The sequence below is a fragment of the Triturus cristatus genome, chromosome 3_2 (assembly GCF_964204655.1).
Source record: "Triturus cristatus chromosome 3_2, aTriCri1.1, whole genome shotgun sequence".
NCBI classification, from domain to species: Eukaryota; Metazoa; Chordata; class Amphibia; order Caudata; family Salamandridae; genus Triturus; species Triturus cristatus.
The window spans coordinates 660,944,813-660,966,737 of record NC_140584.1 but is presented as its reverse complement, the minus strand read 5'-3'; the positions used below and the strand labels follow the sequence as shown (position 1 = coordinate 660,966,737).

Below are 21,925 nucleotides of genomic sequence, written 5' to 3'. Positions count from 1 at the left end.
GTGTGTAATAATTAACCCATATTTAAGACTCGATTAATTCTTTAAGGTCATTGAAACAAGCCAGAAACGGGACTAGCAATGCGAGACTCTTTATCGCGTTCGCGGAGTCTCACGGAATGTGCGAAGCAAAGATAAGCAATGAACTATTAACAGATGCACAGTACTCAATTGGGGGCTTCTGAGAGCAGAGCGACTAACAACAACGCCATCTTTGAATTGTGCTTCTCAGCGCCTTTACAATAGCATTATGATGAAAATACACTTTTGCGCCTAGTTGGATAAATATTTAAGCAATTTTTCAGGGAAGTGGACAAACGCTGCCAATATCACTATTTGTTTGTAATACACAAAATATTTCGTCGGAAAAGAGTAATTGACAGGCTTTTTTTAAAAAGGGCACGTAGAGGTTAACAGATTATTACAAAAACCGTTTCAAGAGCGTGTGACACGGTTATGGTTGTTAAAGCACAGCAAACTGGAGGACAAATATCAGATGCCTGTCGAAAACAGCCCCCGTTTTTGGACCTGGACGACGCTGTTTTAGTTTTTCCATAGTGTTGGTAGAGCTCAGGGAGAGCAACCGTGTTGCTTCCGTTCTGTACTGCTTCCGTTCCGGTAAGGGCGGATGTTGTGGTCCCGATCCTTCCACGTGTGTGCTGTTATTTGTGGTTCGGGTTACTTGCCGAGATGGGGAAGATCAAACATGTTCGTCAAAAACTGCACGCCGCGGCCGTTCGACTAGCAGGGGAGCAACCGGCGGGGGAAGATCCTCTGGGGAGCCAGGAGGAACAGGAACTCTCACAGGCGGCCCGACTGCGAGGTTCAGCTGGATGGACAGCGCCCCCCGGGGGGAAGGTAAGCGGGCAGGGCTCACGTAAAACAACGAAAAAAGGACTGTAGACATAAAAGACATATCCAATACCACTTGGATAAAGAAGTATGAATGGGAGACCATTCATATCACATCAAAACAAACGAGCATTTACAATGCAATGGTCTCGGCAATATTATAGTTAGAGCTATTGGTATTGCTCATTATTGTTTTATTATTTTTGTATCCCTAAATAAATGGCATTGTCATTTCTATTGGCATTAGCTTTTTTTGCATATGTGATACCGATTGCATTAGCAGAGAGAGAGAGTGAGGTAGTGAGATAGAGAGAGAGAGTGAGGTATTGAAATAGAGAGTGAGGTAGTGAGAGAGAGTGAGGTAGATAGAGAGTGAGGTAGTGAGATAGAGAGAGTGAGGTAGGGAAAGAGTGAGGTAGTGAGGGAGATGGATGTTGTGAGGTAGTGATATATAAGCATAGAGTGATGTTGTGATGTAGTGAGATAGAGAGAGAGGTAGTGAAAAAGAGAGTGAAAGTGAGTTAGTGAGATAGAAAGAGTGAGGTAGTGAGATAGAGAGAGAGTGTGTGGCTCATCGATTCCAATATAATATACTTTAATGAACTCGAGTGCAACTCGCCCCACCCCCAACGCCATAACCACACTCTTAAACCATCTACCTTACCAAAGCACATGTATCACATTGAAATGCCTTTTACAAATGCCTCAGCCTTTCTGCTCCAAGCTCGGCAGACGATCCCCTGCCCCCGCGTGTGCACCAATCACTCATTTAGCCCCCAACTAGCCTGCAGCTTCCATCCAACGGGAGGGGGAGTGGGAGCTTTGTGAACACGGACAGTGGGTGGGGTGGGAGCAAAGCAACAGAAATGTAAACAAGCACAGCATGCGAAAGTGAAAGCGACCGCATTTGGAGCAAAAATACACACACTTCAATAAAATATGTATTGCTATCCGTAAAAGGCTGGTAGGTCTGGGTACACTCAATTACATATTACGTTCCTGCTTATAAAAGTCTGCCTTAGTGGGGGACTGGTGGATTACACCCCACCTTCAAACATCCACGCATGCCAGTCTCCTACGAATGCGTGTTTGTAACCGCCAACATGGGAGCCAAGAGCAGGGGGAGAGGACACCATGAACACTGCCGCCTTTCTCCGAGGCGAAGAAGAAATGCCTCGGAGAAAGGCAGCAGCGGTTTCGGATTCGGGGGCATGTTTTTCTTTTCTCTCCTCTTGCCATTGGCTGGAGGAGAGAAAAACACGCCCAAAAAGGGCGTGGCTAAAAAGTGGTAAGAAGAGCACGGAACACGCCCCCGAATCTGAAAAAGACGAAGCCTATTTGGAGGGACGGCTCTCTCCTCCAATGGCTGGCCTCCGTTTAGGAAGCCAGCCAATGGAGGAGAGCCAAAAAGAGAGGCGGGCTAAATAGCCACTCTAAGAAACATAAGATCTCTGGACTTCCGGTTCTGCCTTCGGCAGACCGGATGGTCCCTCGACCTAAAACTGGAGTAGCCTGATTGCCATAGTTGACTAGCCTGTCAGTAGACACAGGAGAGCGTGTGGTGTGTTAGGAATATATTAAATAATGACATATTTCGTCTGGCTTATAGGATGGCAATACTGACAAATAGGACATGCACAAAAAAAGACAACGATTTTTAAGTCGTTCAAATTTGAAACAAGTAAGACACAGAATACAAAAGATTATGGATAACCTAATGCTAGAGCAGCTAACGTGGACATAAACAGTTGGTCGGGAAGGTCGCATGACAGTCAGAAATGAAAGGGGCATCAAGAAAACTTAAAAGTCTTACAGGAATCATAAATTATTTGTGGCAAGTCTTTTGTAAGATACAGTTTAGTGAATTCAGAGTGTTTTTTTACATATAAATGTTGCACATTTTCCGAAATGTTAATTAAGATCATATCATAGAATGCTGCTGTTAGTCCTGATATAGGTTGCTTGATCAAACAAGTTATCTTTTTGAAAGAGGGAAATAATGTACGTAGAAACTATGTACGTGAAACAGCGGCGGACTGTGGTGAGAGCACCTCGTTCAAAAAGTGTACAAAGTCAATAGAAGTCCAGTGCACTGCTTATCCGGTAGCTGCCACTGTTAGATACACGTATGTAAAGAAGTGCACCGGTGTGAATCCAATAGAGAGTCTAATTTGTATAAATAAGTAGCAATTGTTTATTCTATTGTCTTCAATCCACATAAATGACAGGGTCTAGCCAATGCGTTTCGTTCCAAAACCAACTTTTAGAACTTTATCAGGGCAGAAATTAATACATAGAAAGAAGACCAATGAACACAAAACGAACATATAGCTATACAAACGAAAATAATTATTTCAAAGACATTAACAGTCTTAGTGTATAACAAGTTAAAATAATAATGACGATTTCAAACATTTCACAAACAAAGAGAAGAAAAACATGAGCAATATGGAGTGACACTCAACAGCATTACGATTAACCTCACACATATTCCCTTTCATAGAACCCCAGATATGTAAAGAAAGATTCTAAAGTATAATATTTGGACAAAGGGAATAAACAAAATACATAACATTTGGTGACCTCATTATAACAAACACCAAAGGTATCAGAAAATTCATGTGAGCCATATGTACATATTTTAGAGATAACACAACATAGTGCTGATACATAATCACTGAGGTTAAGATCAAATATTATGGAAAAAAATGTAATGTTTCAACTGTATAACGATCCATTTTGAGTACCATCTTATATCCACTAAAATGTATCCTCTAGCAAAACAATATAATTAGGTTAAGAACACGAGTTAATTAAAGGTCATGTAGATATGGAAAAAGGGGAAAGCATGAAAAGAGCACAAATGAGGTGAAGCAACCAAAATTCCCATCTTAATCATGTTGGATAATAAAATAGCAAATTGCAAGTGAAGTAATGAAAAGTGATTCCATCCAATATCCAATGGTGTGTCCACACCGGGCCAATAATAGATGAGTCTTCAAGTTCAAATGTCATGCATTCATAGTATATATCAATAAGAATTCACCACAGGCACCTGTATGTAATTATGAGTAATCCATAATAAACAAAAATACACCCTCCAATATACGCAACACCATATGTAACCGATTTGTCAATAAGAACCAAGAAAGTAGGAACCCAAAAGTACCAACCGTAGAAGCGCATGGGTGAGCTCAAGCTACAGCGGGTGTCACTAATAATCCGAAAAGACACACACACTCGATTGTAATTCGAGTCTGGAGCACCAAAGTGATCATGAGATCTGGACGGCGGTTGCCACTAGAAATTCAAACAAGCATGCACATGCGGCAATAGTATAAATAGAATAAATAGAAAGCACCCAAGTGACCGTGCGGTCGGAGCAAGGTGAATAACATTGGTGCACATACGAAGCATTAAGATTTTGTTCCACAGGCAGCACAAACGGAAACCGCAGTCGTCTACCCATACCTTGATAAGTGTTCACATGTTTGAAATCGTCATTATTATTTTAACTTGTTATACACCAAGTCTGTCAATGTCTTTGAAATAATTATTTTAGTTTGTATAGATATGTTCGTTTTGTGTTTATCGGTAATAATGCACGTTAGTATCAGTCCTGCCAAATGTCACTCACAGTCCTGCCAAGTACCACGCATCAGGGGTTAGACTCACACGTTTTAGCGTTGGTGTCCGCATCACAGCACTAAAATACATGAGCATACACACCAATAGACCCAATTCAGTCGGGAGACACCACATTTTTGAAGCACACAATGGCTTTATTTTGCTGTCTCCTGCCTGAAATTCTCTCTCCTTCAATAGAAGTCCGTGGGGGAAATACATTCTTCCAATTTTTTTTTTATCTTATTTTGCATTTATTGTGTCAAAGAAACATAACATTCAGTGCATATCATCAAGTGTAGTTGCAATCCTGTGCATCTAATATTCCAGAAAAGGAAAATCAATACAGAGTAAGTAGCAGTACGTATGCCAAGTCTGTGAGCTAACACGACTGTACATTTATCAGGTCTTCACTTGGTAATCACAACTCCTGTATTCAGTAAACACTCCGTATACTTTCATGTTTCCCATTCTTCCTGGTCTGAATCACTGTTCGAATCGCCCTCCCAATTTCTTTTTTAAATCTTACACTTTACTCTTCTAAAATATTAGCATGTATGCATTAGTCCCGCAATTATAGCGCACTTACCACCCCACGAGGCGTGCTACTTGTAAACAACGAACACGCCTGTAACAACTGTGCTGTCCGGATAGCGATTTTGTTTCGCTTGTTTACGCATCAGAAGTACCGTGTGGGAGCATCCAGTCTTTGTTGTGTGCCCTTTTTTGTATTTCCATGGCACAGTCTGCAGCAGCTTTCTGTGATTGGCTCTGTCCCTCTGCTCACGTTCTTTACATGTTGCTGTCTAGTTATGGTGCTTTGGGTTTACATTTAGTATAGTTCCTGGTTGAGCTGCAGAGTATGACTGCAGTGAATGATGCACTGGCGCAGGGTGGTAACAGAAACTGTCAGAAGTAAGGGAGCAGTAGTGGTCAGATGTTTTCTGATTTTCTTTCATGATAAGCTACAGATGCCTAATTAAGCGTTAAATATGAATGGTGCACTGCACTCCCCACACTCTTCTGATGAACACCTTTGCAAAACATGATTTGCTACGGGCACTTCCAAAGCCCTGGTACAGCTAATGTAATACACACAGTCATTCTGTGAACCTCATATCTTTGTGCCTGACTTTGGAACTGTGGGATGCCAGGTTCGGGTCTTGGCGTCGGATCAACATCCTGTGATTCTGGGCAAATCACTTAATCTGCCCATGCTTAAAAAAATGAATGTGGTCTTGTGCAATATAACTGGTGCTCATATAAAGAACAGCCTATTTTGGGCCACTCTTAATGTGGGTCTCTGAGTCCACCTCTTCCCAGTACAGTCCTTCTATTATGCAGGCAAATTATGTCTGGAAAACAGGTAACCTTGTATGCCTTTTAAAATTAACACATATTGTTAGGCCTTCGCATTGCCAAGAGGATATGAATACTTGACAGTTCATGCTAAACTCCTCTTTACAAGACTGCAGTACTATAATATAGAGACTCCAAAGGGGAAAGGAATAGTAGTCTTAGAAGTATTACTGGTACATAGTGAAAGCATTACCACAATGTCTTTCTTCCTTTTTCCGATAGTTACACTGTGACAATATACCAAGCAGTGTTACGTTTTTGATCAGTACCCCATGCAGTCAGATGTTAAGGAAAAATTATTATAAACCCCAACTCAGACAAGCAACTTCCCAATGACTCAAATGCCATAAACTGCCATCACTTTAAGTCTTATTTGGGATATAAAACAACCTCTTACAGGAGGTCAATATCACCAGTGGTCAAAAAAGTACCAAAGAACCAAAACGGCCAGACCGATAACTGAATGGACATCTATAGAGGGCAGGAGACCTTAACAAGTGGAACATAGATGGCCAGTGAAGGAAGCTGGCTCTCTATACAGTGCACCAAAATGAGGTACACTGTGCAGAGTCCAGGCAAACCCCAAAGGAATTACAGAGGGACAAATGACACTCTAGATGCTCTTTTGTGATAGCGTGGGTGAGTAATTAGGCATATCAGAGGGTAGTGCTAAGCATTTATTAGACACACAAGGGTCTTGATACCCTCACAGGTGAGTAGCGCACGTTACAAAACCCTGATTGATTGACAAGGGCAGTAAATGAGACACATACTCAATAAAAAAATCGACACCAATTTATAAAAATAATTCATACCTTTATACATGTTTAGATACCAAGATCATCGGACTCGGGTAGGAAGTTTTCAAGTTATGAATTTTTACAGTTGTCAGAAATAGACTGTACATTTTCTGGATCGGCAATGTTATCCTATTGAGGAAAAATATGTATTGCATTCGGACACTTGTCAGTAACTTACATGACTGTTCTTCTTGACTTAAGGGGAGTATGGAGCAGGGTCCAAGGCCACACCATTGGGCCATCTCAGGAAGCTCTGGGGTGCAGAGATGTGTTATGGTGTCGGTGTCCAGTTTACTTTGATTGGAGAATGGTCCGGTTACAAAGAGGTTGCACAGGGGTGCTTGACCCTTGGAGATGGTCAGGCACTTGGGGACACCGTTGGTCTACTTTTCCTCGGGCTGTGGGGCTCGGGTGCAGTGGAGTCTTTTGGCATCGGGGTTCTGTGCTGGAGTCACCCACGGTTAGAGGGGACCTTCAGAAAGAGCCTACAGGCGGCGACTGGAAGTCCAGTCTGGACAAACCCAAGCATGGGCCCAGCTCTTGTGGGTCTGGGGTCTCCGTTTGAACCGTCACCTCCCTTGGACATGGGCTCTGGAGCGCAGGTGCATAGGTCTTTTGAGGCGTTCGGTGGTGGCAGTCTCAGACTCACTCTTTGTCTTGGTTTCTGCTGCAGAGGGCATACAGGACAGCCGGGCCACTCAAGATGTGTGTCTCACTGTCCCTGAAGTCCCTTGACGTGCAGGACAGTCTTCCTTGTCTTTGGTGTCGGGTCTGGGCTCAACAAGCCTTGGCTGCTGCAAGGGGTCCACGACCCCTGCGATTTATACTGTGTGGCTCTGGTAGGTCCTGACGTCCCCACACTTGGATGGAGGATGGATATGACCTGTAGGAGCACTGCTACCTCTTTCTAGGTAGCTGCTACGTCTGTAGATTCCATAGGTGGCTGGAAGGGGGAACAGGTCTTGCTTCTTTGGTGCCTGCGGCTGCAGGGGAGTAACTGCTCAACTCCAAATGAGTTCCTTTGGCAGTTTGCAAAGCACTGGCAGCCCTCTGAATTTCTTGAGGTCTGCACAGCGACTGGAAGAATCAGTTGCTCCACGAAGGCTGGGTGCAGAAGATAGGCCGGCGGGGTTGGCGCTAAGTCAGCCATGCTCCTCGGTTCTCAGGTCTGCAGATTTCATCTTCCACTTTGTCTTTTGTGTCTAATGAAATCTGACGATATGGTATCGGGGGGTCCCCTAAATACTCAATTTAGGGGCTTTAAGGGGGAGTGAAGGGTATTAGCCTATGGGCTAGTTACGCCTGGAATCACTACGCCCCTATATGACCACTTCTGGTGGGAAGTACGCATAATCCCCATCCAAGAATCCCTACATTTGCCATCATCAAGATGGCCAACTCTGAAAGGTCGTGTTCATTTCAGGTAACCCACCTTAGGGGTTGTACTAGCCTGGGGGTGGGACGCCTTCCTGAATATCTAATTTTCCACCTGTGCAGGTGTCAAAGGGCTCTGGACAAAGGGGGTCGTCTTCCAATCCTGTGAGGGAAGCCAGACTCTATTTCAAAGATGGTGGCTTCTTTGAAGCTCCCCTGCCTTGGAATGCTAATGATCAGATCATCCTGTGGAAGGGGTTGTGAACACCCTCTTCCCGGGCAGGCTTTGTTTCTGACCTCCTGAGAGCAAAGGCCCTCACCTTTGTGGGTCAGAAATTCATCTGGCACCAAGTTGGCTAGAGCCAGTCAGTCAACACACCAGAGACTGGTAGGTTTTCAATGGGTACCTCTAAGGATCCCTCTGTGTGCATGTATTATTACATCTAACACTGGCATCTGTGTGGGTTCATTAATATGAGATGTTTAATACTAAACATCCCTAATTTCAGTGAAGGCATGAAATAACTGGGGAACTCGTTTTCGCCAGTGTCCAGCACATGCTTTTAAAATGGCTTCCCTGATCACTTGCAATATCTAGTTATGGAACTTGACTTAATTGGCACTTGTCCTCACATAAAATATAATGCACCCTGCCTTTAAGCTCAAAGGCCTGCTTTAGGTATGACTAACATATATTAGATGCAGTGACAACAGGCGTGTGTAATGTTGTGTTTTCACTCATGGTTTGCACCATATCACTCAGCCTGCAATGGCAGTTAGTGTGGAATTAGTATGTTTGTCCCTTAGGGTGGCATAAGATATGCTGCAGCCTGTAGGGACACTCTTTAGTACCCATGCCCTAGGTACTTGGAGTACCATTTACTAGGGACTTACAGGGGTGCGAAAGTCCTTTGCCAAATGTAGCACAATTAGACTTGACCTATTTTAGGGAAGGAGCACGGGCAACGAGGTCTGGTTAGCAGGCCTCAGTGCACTGTCAGAGTCGAAGATCAGCATCTAGTTTCCTGAAAGGGGGCAAAAAGTGGGTGGATAAATGCAAGAAAAGCTCAGTTCTCTACAGTTAGGGAGGCAACCAATGACATAACATGACTTATTAATGCTAGGTCACATCAAAACGACAAGACAAAATGCAAAGGAACTGAAGACAAAATGCAAAGGAACAAAGCACTGGCACAGTATGACAAAAGTACACTAAAGCATAAGAAATCCTGGTCCGAGGAAAGTGACAGAGGTCAAACCTCCAATCCAGAATGGATTACACCCCCCAGCGAAAAAGCAAGTCAAAACACTATCTCTACATGCATTGAGGAGCCTAAAAACCCCTAGTGTGTAACTGGAAACAGAGCTGAGTCTTTGTTGGCGCAGTACGGAATAGTGATTAGTCTATTTATAGTGCTACATGGTCCTATCCTGTGACTGAAAAAGCACTTGGAGTATGCGAGTCATTAATTATAATACACACAAAAAAAGAGTGTCACACATTTGCCTGTAAAAAGTCACTTTTAACTACGCTGAAATCAATGAAATGTCACACATAAGCAAACTGAAAACTTGGCAGCTATGCACTCTTGAGGGGATACGCTAATGCAAGTGCGGCAATTTCCCGCCATCACTGCAATAAAAAGAACTGTTACTCAAAAAACCGCTGTTTCCGAACAGAGCCACTACAGTGTTCCTTTCCACTGACAAGTCAATTTACAGACCGACATCTCGCATCAAATGTTAAAGCAGCTGTGCAGAGCAGGCCCCTGGTCGTCGCGTTGTGGTTCTGAGTCAACATTAAGATGATCCATTGTGTGTGGTATGCTGTAATAGGTTGCCCATGAGAGTCAGATAAGCAGACTAAAGCATACTATGCGCATTCTGGCACCGGGATTGCACTCATATCTGGTGCGTTACATGAACGTAGCACATGAATAGGAGGCTGACTGAATGGGACATTCATTCATAGTGAAAGAGGTGGGAGGAGAGAACCAACATTCTTTGGCAATAACATAAAGGTAATGAGTGAAATGTATGAAGGATATCAAACCCCTCACAGAAACAAGTCACAGACTAGCTGCAGAATTTTCTATTTCTGTGGGGAGAAGGTCTAGGGTGCATAGAGTAAACATTATGTATGAAAAATTACTTGGTGAATCAAGTGTGGTACAGTGCCTGAAACAGCTTAAGTAGGGAGCGATCATTTTTTTATGCCTCTTTAACGCATATTTTGGGAAAAATTGAATTTATTTAAATTAATGTTTTTGCACTGAAATCAGCGCTTAGCTCACAATAATGTGTCCCCTAAACTGGCTTACATACGAAATTCAAAGGTTACTCATAAGTGCATTGTAAACCTGGAAATACTATGCGTAAGCAAGCTGACCCCATTTTCAGTTTTGTTTTATAGTTGGGCAAACTTTAATGAACCCTTGTTGACAGAGTATAGACTGGAGCCTTCGTCAGTTGCTGTGTGTTGTAAAGTGCCAGGTATTAATGTGGTTAGTTGTCTATTAAGTTTGTTGGTAAATGTTCCCGGTGGTTCACCTCCATTTCAGGGTCTGGAATAACTGAAGGGTTGCTGGCACTGTGTGACATTTTTCCATGGATCGCTGGGTAGGTATTTAGGCTGTTGACAGTAGGTGTAAGTTGGTTCAGAACCAGAGAAGACTGGGCCGTGATCCTATATTCGGTTGAGGGCGTTCCAAAATGTTAGCCTTTGGACTCCTAATTACATTTGTTTGCAGTGCTGATGTGCGAGTTTTCTAACCCGAGAACTCTGGTTCTGAGTTACAGTGCCAATTTTTTTTTAGATATCCAGGGCCTCTTCTCAAATATGATTTGTGCAGGTTGCGTACGTTTTAGAATTGTAACCTGGCCTCTACTTAAAGCCAATGGAGGGCTTTTCAAACTGGTGGTTTGATTCTTCCTGTTTTTAGAGATTTACGTTCTGCCAAGCAGTCTTGATTTGAACTCGCTGAAGTTTATGTAGTTATTGAGTTTGGGGGAGACGATTGTAGATTAAAGTCCAGTTGCATCATTGCTTTTTATAGCTAGCCTAGCCACTAATATAGAAAGATCATCATTTATAGAATTACATGGACTAATGCACCAATTTTGGGCACATACAATTGCGAATGTCGTGCTTACAAATGTAAATAAAGTAGAATTTAGTTTAGGTGAATAAAGACAAGAGCATCAAGCTTCAAAGCGAATAGGGAATTAACCGTAGCCATAGAAACAGAAGAGCATCAAGCTTTGACATAAACAATTATTAAAAACGGTAGTTATTTAAAGGTTTTTATAACGTGTTTCATTTGAGCTACTACAGTGCTTTTAGGTACAAAGAGAATGTGGGGTTTAGCACCAAACAAAGGCAGGTATAATCCAGTGTGAATCAAGGGAAATCCCCCCTCCGTTTTGCAGCCAACATTTCTTTTTGTGCAGATCAATTTTAAGACGTTTCCTGAAGGATAAGTGATTAAGTTCTGCAAGGGTCTAGAGCATTCAAGATTTTTAGAACCTGCACTTCCATTTACATATGTTGATACCTTTGTAGTCTGTAAGAACATTGATGGATTAGGTGTGAGGGGGTTGAGTGAGTGTGCTCCGATGAAATGGAATTGAGGTACCAACCTTTGTAGGTACCAATGACATTTGTTCATATTGGACATGTACAAGATCTCACTTTTTTTGCGAATTTGGTCAAAGAGTTTTACTGATTCTAGACTAGATCTTTAGGACCAGTTTGATGAACAGGCAGATGTGGTGCCACCATTCTATCTGCCCTATCAGTATTAAGCTTTAAATGACACCTCCTCATCCAGCTGACATAGAAGTAAGGCAACAATTTCAAAATTGGGTTGATTTAGGCCTGAGGTGGGTGATGTTTTGGTGCAGATATCGTCCCATGTTTTGTAAAGGCTGTTCTGTGACCACCCATTTCGGATTTTACTGGGGAGTAGAAGGTTGTCTGCCTTCGTTGATGAGCTACAAGGGTGCCTGCTATAGGACTTGTTAAAGATTGAGAGACCTTTGTGTACATCAGCTGGACAACAGCAAATCCCTTAACCAGATTTCTAATGTAGGCTGCCACAGATGGGAAGAGATGATTTATGTAAGCTGCAAGGCACTGTTCTACAAGTAGTTTTGATGTTCCGATTTTTAACGCTAGTTTCCTCCGTGTCCGCAGGTTAGAAGGCAGTGAAATATATATTTCATTTGACAGCTCATTCCAGACTGGGACGCTCGCCATCAAGACTTATGATTTTTTGCAAAGCTTTTAACTTCTGATAATTATTTGTTCGGGGCTTGACATTTCAAAAGTTAAGTTGCAGTAGATTATTATTATTAGCAGTACTCCTGGTCAATAGTTATTTTCCCGGTTTGTTGAATTCTGCCTTGTTGAGGTTGCAGAGTCATCAGACCAAGATGGATTTTGACTTTGCCCATTTACGTTTATCCGGGTAATTCATAGGTCTTGAGAGGCGGAGGACAGTGAGTGGATGGTCTAACTGAATCTGTAGTTGTATCTCTTGGACTTAGAGCAGAACAACAAATGGCTAACCTAAGTGGACAAGCTTAGCTCTCACTATTTGCTTTAAAAATATTTCCCCTACATTTGCAAAGGGGAAGGGGAAAATATTTTTAAGGGGCAGGAAGTGGTCCCAGGAACCACTGCATGCCCTTAAAAAATGAAACGAAAACTTTTTTTTTTACTTAAATGCATCCCGTTTTCCTTTAAGGAAAAACTCTCCCTCCCTCTTTTCCTCTCAATCCTACCTCCCCTCCCATGGATGCCATAGAGGAGGGGAAAAGGTCTATGGTAGGTTAATGGTTAAAAAGAGACATTCAAAGCAAATAGGGAGAGCTAAGCTTGTCCACTTAGGTTAGCCATTTGTTGTTCTGCTCTAAGTCCAAGATGGTCTACAGATTTTTCTATTATATTTCATTGGGTACTTTCATTATTAAACGTGATCAAGGAAAGAACCCCTTTTTTATATCCAGTGCACGACTGTGTGCTCTGTGAATATTGTGATTTCATTGGTTGCTGTTGTGGGACCATCAACAAGCACCGCGTTTTAATTAATGAATCCTTAAATGTGTTCCTTTGCATTTATCAAATCATATATCCTGCTATATCTGCCCTAGTAGTCAGTCAGTTTCAATTTAATTTGTATAAAACTCCACTTGCTCATATGATTCATGCCTTGAACCCTGTGTGAACAAAGTGGCTCTCCTATGCTGATTTATTTCTCCCTATCCAGTCTGTGCCTCTTGTTTCTCTCCCTCCCTCCCTCCAGTGGAGTTTGTAAGGTTTGATTCCTCCCAGAACAACTATAAACTAGAGCCGGAAGATAAATCATTCATCATCTACCGCAGTACCCACAGAGTTTTCCTTTGTAGCAGCAAAAAAGGCCCATTTTGATGATGGGAGAAACGAACAAAATTTGTACAAATGACTACAGCTGTAAAATTAACAAAGATGTTGTGAGAGCCAATGTTACGTGTTTGGGAGCTACCTAGGAGATCTGAGATAATAACTTAGGGATTGATAGGGTAGGCTTTGAAGGACGGTGGCAGTGTGCAGTACAGGGGGAGAGTACAGGCAAATCTGGCACCAGTCAAACGACCTGGGCTTGGAAGCCTGTGTGCTAGTGACAGTCCTCCTTAAACTATTCAAACTTCAGCAGTCCGGCAAAGTTTAAATAATTTAAGGGCGGGTTTCCAACACTGGAAGTTAGTTCCTTCAATAATATATTCCTGTTAGAGGAAATGATGTAAGCAGTGAGACATGATGTCCTATATTGGTAAGTAGTTGAAGCAAGTTAAAGCGAAGTGAGATTTAAGAAAACGGTGGGAGATTTAGCAGATGTCCCATGGGTGAAGGAGGTCACAGGTAAATGAAAACTGGCTATAATTGCTGTGGGTGTGTTCGCTTGTGGGTTGGTGCTTGTGTGAGTGTGCCTAGCATGCTGTCCCTTCAGCCTGGCAGTGATATTCCCAGGTAAAAATGAACTTATAGCATCTTGGGTTCTTTGTGGCATCAGCCTTCCCTACCCCAATTTGAGGTTTTCTGTGGGATGATAGGGCCTGTTCTGGCACATAGTGGTTTAACTTTTTTTAATTTTTTTTTTACTGTATTGAGAATAAAAGACATCACAATTATGCATTCAATTATATAGTTTGACATCTAGTCCGTTGCGGAGTATTGTCGTGAAAGCGGCACGTTAAAGATACATGGTAACTCAATACTTTTCTCGGCATACAAGCATCATTCTAAGCTGGCATATATATAAGGTGTGTTATCACCCCGTCATTATATTTGTAGGTCTGTCACTATCAGGGATTTTGTCCGCGTCCAGGGCTCAGGAAATTCCTCAGTATCAGCTGGTTGACTGAGGTATGTCACCATAGGAGCCCAGATTTCGTGTGGCCTGCTTGCCAGGGGTATTACATTTCAATATTCCCTTAAGTGTGTCTGGCATTGTGCTGCGTCTGCTAGCCAGTGTTTAGACGGTGTGGTAAGTTGGCCTAGGGTTTGCTGTCCACTAGTTCTAGTGGGCACCTTGCACCAGTCCAAACAACCCTTATTGATGATTACCCTTATTGAAAGCTATCCTAGTGGTAGCTATGGAGAGCAGCATTCAGGCTAAGTCTTGAAGGAGTGTAAAGCAGCTTGGTTTACCAGATTATAACCTCCTGAATGACTAAATGAAAGGAGAACCACACCAGGTATTTTATAAAATATATGTATTTATTTCTAAACGCTCTCTACTAACCTCTTTATGAAGTTAGAGAGCAAGGCACACAATCATACAGTTCTTAAACAACAGTAAATAGCACAATATACAATGGGCCCCAGGGGGAGACCAAACCATATATTAAGAAAGTGGTATAAGAACCACGACATGACTAAACGCAGTGCCTAGAGCACGTAGAATCACTGGGACCCCAAGGAGCCACCCAAGGCAGTGACACAGGAGACCCACGGGGGACGTGTGCAGTGTGAGAACACAGCCGCGAGCCCTATACAATTCAATAGGAAAGTCGCGGTTGAAATTTTAAAGAATAAGGACACTTAGGAGAGTACTTTGAGCAAACCCCTTTAGACTTTGAGGGTTCTAGGGCCAGCACCCACGGGAGCACCGGAGTACTTGTGTTACCTCACCCAGGGAAGCCGGGTGCATAGGTGTCAAATGGTGTCGGGAATCGTCGTTGATTTCAATGGCGATGAGCTGCAAAGTGCTGCTGCCGTGGAAAGGAGAAGTGTCCGGGGAGATCCAAGGCTGGATCGAAGATGTGAAGAACCTGAAAGCAGAGGGGACAGAGTCTGGGTCACTTGCCAGTGACCAGGGGCACGATAGACGAATGCCCACCGATGTCGGGTGTTTCAGGTGCGAAGAGGTGAAGCTAGACTCCACTGCCACGAGGACCAGGAGGCATTGACGATGACCACAGTCTGCAGACGAGCTGTCCCACGAAGGATGTCGAGTGCTGGTGGGTCAGTGCCCGGATGGGAGACCAACAAGCCTTGGCAACGGCAACCCATGCGGTGAGAGAAAAGGGCTTCGGTGTAGACCAGCAAGGTCCTGTGGACTCCCCAAGCGATGGAGAGTCACTGCACGTCTGGAGCAACCAGGTAAGCCCGTTGAAAGTTAAAGTACCCTTCTCAGGGACCCACAAGTCGACAGACAAGTGATCGCGAAGGGACCTCGAAGGGACCTCGAGAGGAATCACTAAATACCAGCCCACAGGTCACTCAATGAGTGTAGGCCATTAAACGTAAGTGGAATCACTGCTCGGGGTCTGGACTACAAGTAGCCTAAAGCACAGCCACAGGGATCGCCAAAAAGCATATGATGTTGCAAATGGTCGCGGTGTCCAGGGGTTCGGGTTGCACGGTCTCCATGAGGGATACAGGCCTCAGAGTTGCTGAGTACACAGATCGACCTCAGAGACCACGGGAACCCACCTCCTGTTTTGCAATATTCTTTGGAGTCCTCAGGAGCTTCGGAGATGCCAACCGGACCGATGCGTCTTTGGTGCCTGCCAAGCAGGGGAGTAACTCCTTTACTCCAAGGGAGATTCTACAATCATCTAGTTCAATGTAGATCGTTGAAGTACTGGTTTCTGTAGCAGAGTTTTGTCCAGGTAATATCTCGAGTCCTATAGTCAGGGGTTCTTACTTTATACCCAAGGAAGGGGTGGGACAAATCATCCACCTATGGGAGGGTCAGGACAGAGGGGTGGCTACACCCATATCCTTTGTTCAGTTTCGCGCCAGAGCAGGGGCTGGTAGCCCCTGCAACCAGTTTGAGCTGGAATATGCACAGGGACACCAAATTTGCCACCAGTGCAGACTTCAAAGCACTCTGAGTGCACCTACCCAGCCCCAATACACTAAAGCCTGTCTGGGAGGTAGTCACACCTCCCTGTGACAGGAAACCTATTGTCCAGGCCTCCCCTGCCGGAGTTTCGGTCAGCAGCAGGAGGGCAGACTTGTGTCTGTGGCTGGCAGCATCCATTTTGTGATGCCAGGGTATGCAAAGCTGGTACCGGGTATACCGGTGCTGTCATATTTCTCCCTCTAGAGTGGAATCATACCACCCACACCAGTTACTGGTGTGGGGAATGATTCCAAGGTGTTTGACACCAAACACAACATGTTTCCGTGCAGCAATTCCAAAGTTAGCATTTACCGCGTGGTTATAACGCACTTAAGAGTATATGGTCTGGCTGCATCACAAACAACCCAGGAATAAAGGTTCCGAAGGCTGCAGAGGGGCTCTGGTCCTGCATGGGCACCCTTTCCAATAAAACCCAGCACCCTGCCTTCAGGATTGATAAGGCCTGCCATAGGGGTGACTGATACGTTTATATGTGCAGTGATATTTATTTATTTATTTATTTATTATTTATTTATCTTATTTATAAAGCGTTCTATCACCTAACAGGCATCCTGGCGCTGACATTAAAAGTGCACGTAAGAATAATGCTACACGGAAGACTGACAACAGATTATGCTTTGGGGAAGAGCAAGGTTTTTAATCTCTTCCTGAAAGGGAGAAGATCCCTCAGTTGTCTCAATTCTAGTGGGAGTTTATTCCATAATCTGGCGGCAGAGACACTGAAGGCTCTGCCACCGGATTTCATTTTGTTGAATCTTGGTATTTTAACCAATCTGGCCGTGGAGGAGCGAAGGCTTCTCTCAGGTACATACCAGGCAAACTTCCTCTGAATAGATACTGGTCCAGACCCATGCAGGGCCTTAAAAACTAGGCAGAGGGCTTTGAACTGGATTCTTTGCATCATCGGGAGCCAGTGCAGTTCCGCCAAAGCCAGTGAGGAGGAGGAACCTCTGGAGCTATTAGATATCTCGGGGATTCCAACAGCAGTGCATTGCAGTAATCCAATCTGCTTAATATAGTGCTTTGTACTACCAGCGCTCGTGCGTGAGTAGGCAGCAGAGGAAAAATCTTCAGCAGGATTCTGATGGTAGCAAAGCAGCTTCCCACAGTTTTGTTAACCTGTGATTCCAAGGTCAGTTTGTTGTTCAACATAATGCCCAGATTTCATTCCTTCTCAACAGGCCTCAGTACAGTAGATGTTTCTAGGGGCCAAAAATTTACAGGCAGCACAGATGGAACCTTCCCCACTGAGCAATAGAGAACCTCGGTTTTACCGACGTTCAATTGCAATGAATTCTCCCTCAACCACTGAGCTGTAGCACGCAGGCAATCATGAAACACTTCCAAAGATGTCAACTGTTCTCCCTCTAAGGAGAGAATCGGTTGCGCGTCATCCGCATAATTTACGATGTTAATGTTATGCGCCCTTATGACCGCAATCAGGGGTTTCATGTAGATATTAAATGAGATCGGGCTGATTGCCGAGCCCTGAGGTCAGAACGGTAAGGAGGGAGGGCCACCGCTTGTCTCCTCTCTGAACGAAATGATTGAAACCAGCTCAAGGCCAAGCCTGCTACTCCTACCTCCCTGAGCCTTCTTAGCAAGATAGCATGGTTGACCGTGTCGAACGCGGCAGACAGGTCAAGCAGAATAAGAACTGCTGCCTGACCTCTGTCTGCACGCATCCGAAGCTCATCCGTCACAGTCACCAAAGCAGTCTCAGTGCCATGAGCAGGCCGAAAGCCAAATTGCACATCCTCCAAGATCTTATTGGTTTCCAGATATTTCGAGTGAGTTCTGCTAACCACACTTTCTACAATCTTTGCTTGGAAAGACAGCAGGGAAATCGGCCTATAGTTTTTAGGGCAGGCTGGTTCCAATGTGGATTTCTTTGAGAGAGGTGTCACCAATGCCTGTTTCCAACAGGTCGGTACCACTCCACTACAAAGAGACTGATTACAAATAAGCCGGAGTATAGGGAACAACTCTGCTCCAAACTCCTTCCAAATTTTCTGTGGCAGAAGGTCCAAAGGTGATCCAGAAGAAATACCTAGAGCCACCTTACCAAAGTCCTCTACTGACAGTATCTCGAAATCAGTTAAGGTATTGATAGGCAGGGTCTCTGTCCCTCTAGTTGTATTACCTGTGCCACTCAAATCGCTGCCACTAGAGCCCTTGATCTTTAGATCTTCTAACTCAGCTTGCATAAAATCCCCACCGTGGTCATCAATGATAGTTTTAATTTTATCACTGAAAAACCTCGCAAGACTATTGCAAAGGTCTTTTGTGGGAGGTGTCTGGTTCTTGACACAGTCAGGGCTGATTAAATTATTCAGTATATTAAAATACTTCTGGATTTATTAGTAGCATTCAGAATAGTATTGGAAAAATACTCTGCTTTAGCAATATTTCTTTCTTTCGTATAACCAGTAATCACAGTTTTTCAGGTGTATTTGTCCTTGTCATCATACGCTCTTCTCCACTTTCTCTCCGCCTGCTTACAGTCAAGTTTTAGTTTTTTTAATTTCTCATTAAACCAAGGGGCCGAGGGTCTGCCCACTCTCTTATGTTTTTTTAATGGGGCAATTAAATCCAGTGTAGAAGTGATCTGTGAACAAAAGGTCACATAATTTTCCTCCACCTGCTTATCTATCGAGAAACAGTCCTCAAGATACAACACAGGGGGTATACCTCCCTCTCTTAAGAGGGCCTTCCAGTCTCTACTGACATAGCTACTTATAATACTGGCTGCATGATTTTTACAAGTGGGATTATGCACTTGAAATGTAATCAAATAATGGTCGGACCAACCCATAGGCAAAATGCCCAGGATATCAAGAACATGGTCCTCCGAAAAAATTAAATCAAGTGTATGTCCTCCCTTATGTGTTGCTTTGACAACCTGCTGGTATAGGTTAGAGCCTTCACATGATTGGAGGACATTGTTATAGCCAGAATCAAGGGTTCCATTGAGCCAAAGATTAAAATCCCCCAAAATCACTAATCTGGTATGTGTGGCAGCCATGTTACTAGTAGTCTCAATCAGAGACTGCTGCTGCTGCACACTGATAGCCCCAGGGGGTCTATAGCAGACAATCCCCCGTCAATATATGACCATTAGTATCTTTAATAGCAAATCCTAGCAGTTCAAATCCTTTAATTACGTCAATATCTATTGTAACAATATTCCATGATTCTTTAAAAATCACACCGACTCCTCCTCCCCTCCCACTCAATCTAGGTTTGTGACAGATTTTATACCCAGGCGGACAAGCCAAGCCTGGTTCTACATCGCACTCTAAGTGAGTCCAGGTTTCTGACATAAATAACACATCCAGTTCATGGAGTTCCAGCATCAGTTGCATTTCCACGCTGTGTTTGGGGACGGATCGTACATTTAACAATCCACAAGTGAGGTGACCTTTTTTAACAAAAGCTGATGTAGGGAACACAGTCTCCTCAAATACAAGTTCTACCCCACCCTTTCCAGACTCATCAATGTTACAAAGTTCTGCACTGGTGTATCTTAAAAGGCGGCAAACTGTATTAATTCCCAGAAGCGTTCCAAATGGGGCAGCATGGCTAGCGCTGTGCGCGGACGGGCGCAGACGGGCTTGCCTTTAGCGCGACGCCGGCGCGTTCGCGCCAGCGTGTCCTTTATAGCAATAGGACCCAAAAAGGCTATACCGCTAACATCCTAAGATGCCGGGTCCGCTCTAACAGACGGACACCGCGAGGCCAAAGTCAAGACAGTCAGCGCCTAAAGGTGGGTCTTACAGTCTAAAATTCAAAGCAGCAATCGATTTCTGTATATTTTTTAAAAGTTTAAAAGATTTCCTTTTTAGTTAAAAAATGATTCTAATAGTCAAAATATTGCCCCCATACCACTGTGCAAAATCGCAAAAGAATTAGCAGCTCCCCAATAGCACACAAGATACAATGCCACAATTAATGTCTCTTGGAGGGATATAGGGAACCGATATCTCAGTAAGGGGTGCATACACCAACTTACACAGGCTGCTGTAGCAGACCTGTTGTGTTATTTTAAATGGCTTCCCAGGGGTGGCACAATACATGCTGCAGCCCCTCGTCGGCCTCTGGGGTACTTATGCCCTGGGTACATAGTATACCATATACTAGAGACTTATAAGGGTACCGCAGAATCCAATCTGGAGTGTACCTAAAGTACATGCAATCATTTTAGAGCGGAAGCAGCTAGGCTGGGGCCCTGGTTAGCAGGGGCCCAGCCAGACTAAAGTCGAAAAACAGTGAAACATCAGCAAAAAGTGGGGGTAACTATAAGAAGGAGATCCTACAGACGGTGGTTCCAGTTTGCTGCCCTAATGAATCGCCACCCTGCACTTGGCCAGCATCAACAGCATAGCAACCAGTCTGCAACTGCTGTCCGAGATGTTTTGACATGTCCCAGTAAGCATGTAAGGGGGGTCAGCTGTGATGGTTGCAGAGGTTATGTTGCTAATAATTTTGCACACGTCTTGCCAATAGTTCACTGCTTTTAGGCACAGTCAGGCCACGTGTGTGCATGTTGCATCAGGTGTCGCGCAGTGTGCACATGTCGCATCCTCAGCCAGGCCCATTTTGTGAAGTGCCATTGGGGTGCGGTAGAGCCGGTGCAGAAATTTAAAGTGAATCTGGCGCTGCTAGTAGTTGGGGGAGAGTCTTAGTTGGATTACAACAGCATTGTCACTGTGCTGGTGAAGGTCCCTCTGCTAAGTCTGCCTCCAATGCGCAGCGTGCACGCTCAGTGTCTACAGGGGAAGCCGCTAGGGTGAGTGCATATATGCTAGTGACAAGTTTGTGTGGGGACGACATCATGTCGATGTATTCAAGTGCTGCATTTGGTGTTGGAAAGTCCAGAAATGTGTTGTTGATGTTTCTGCAGGTTGCTCTGATTTGATAATATAGCAGGTTGCCGAGTGGGGTTGTGTTTTCAGGGAGCGGGAAAAACTTTCCATTGGGATAGAGGTCAGCGTTAGTTCGTATGACCAGAGTCGCAGCTCGGCACGCCATACCACTAGTCTGCAATGGAGGGAGAGAGGCGTTGTGCGCAAGTTGCATCGCTGGCGCATGTAGGACTTTGTCCCCTCCCACGCCCAGCGCATATATTCCACTGTATTGATTTCACCTCTGGAGGCCTTGAATGGCAGGAACAGTGCTGTTTGTAATAGCCATGGGGAGGCAAGATCTGTCTCTACCGCAACACGTGGCTGAAAGAGCGTTGGGTGCAGCCAAAACATGAAGGAAACTGGCCTGTGCGCAGTTTGCATGAAGCTTAAAGTTTGGAGCGCCCATCCCATCCCGCCACGCAAGAAAGGCAGCATCAAGGTTGTCGACCGGCCCATAATAAGGTGATCATGTTGGAGCTTATTCTTTTTAAGAGATGCGAGGTAAGTGGTAGTGGGACATTTAAAAACATGTATAGGAATTTAGGTAAAATTACCATTTTGGTTATCGCGATTCAGCCTGCCAAGGAGAGTGGAAGGT

The 21,925-nt window shown here is 44.2% G+C and overlaps 1 protein-coding gene across 2 annotated transcripts in view; it reads left to right on the top strand.

The window, feature by feature from the left end:
* Positions 1-393: 393 nt before the first annotated feature.
* Positions 394-21,925, top strand: part of SLX9 (SLX9 ribosome biogenesis factor) — a 525,706-nt gene continuing 504,174 nt past the window's right edge. Inside the window, exon 1 of one of the 2 annotated variants that reach the window (XM_085648634.1) lies at positions 394-855. In XM_085648634.1, coding sequence (XP_085504760.1) covers positions 688-855 — 168 coding nt within the window. In that variant the 5' untranslated portion in view covers positions 394-687. The remainder of the gene's footprint in view (positions 856-21,925) is intronic. The other variant, XM_085648633.1, reaches the window with a different exon arrangement.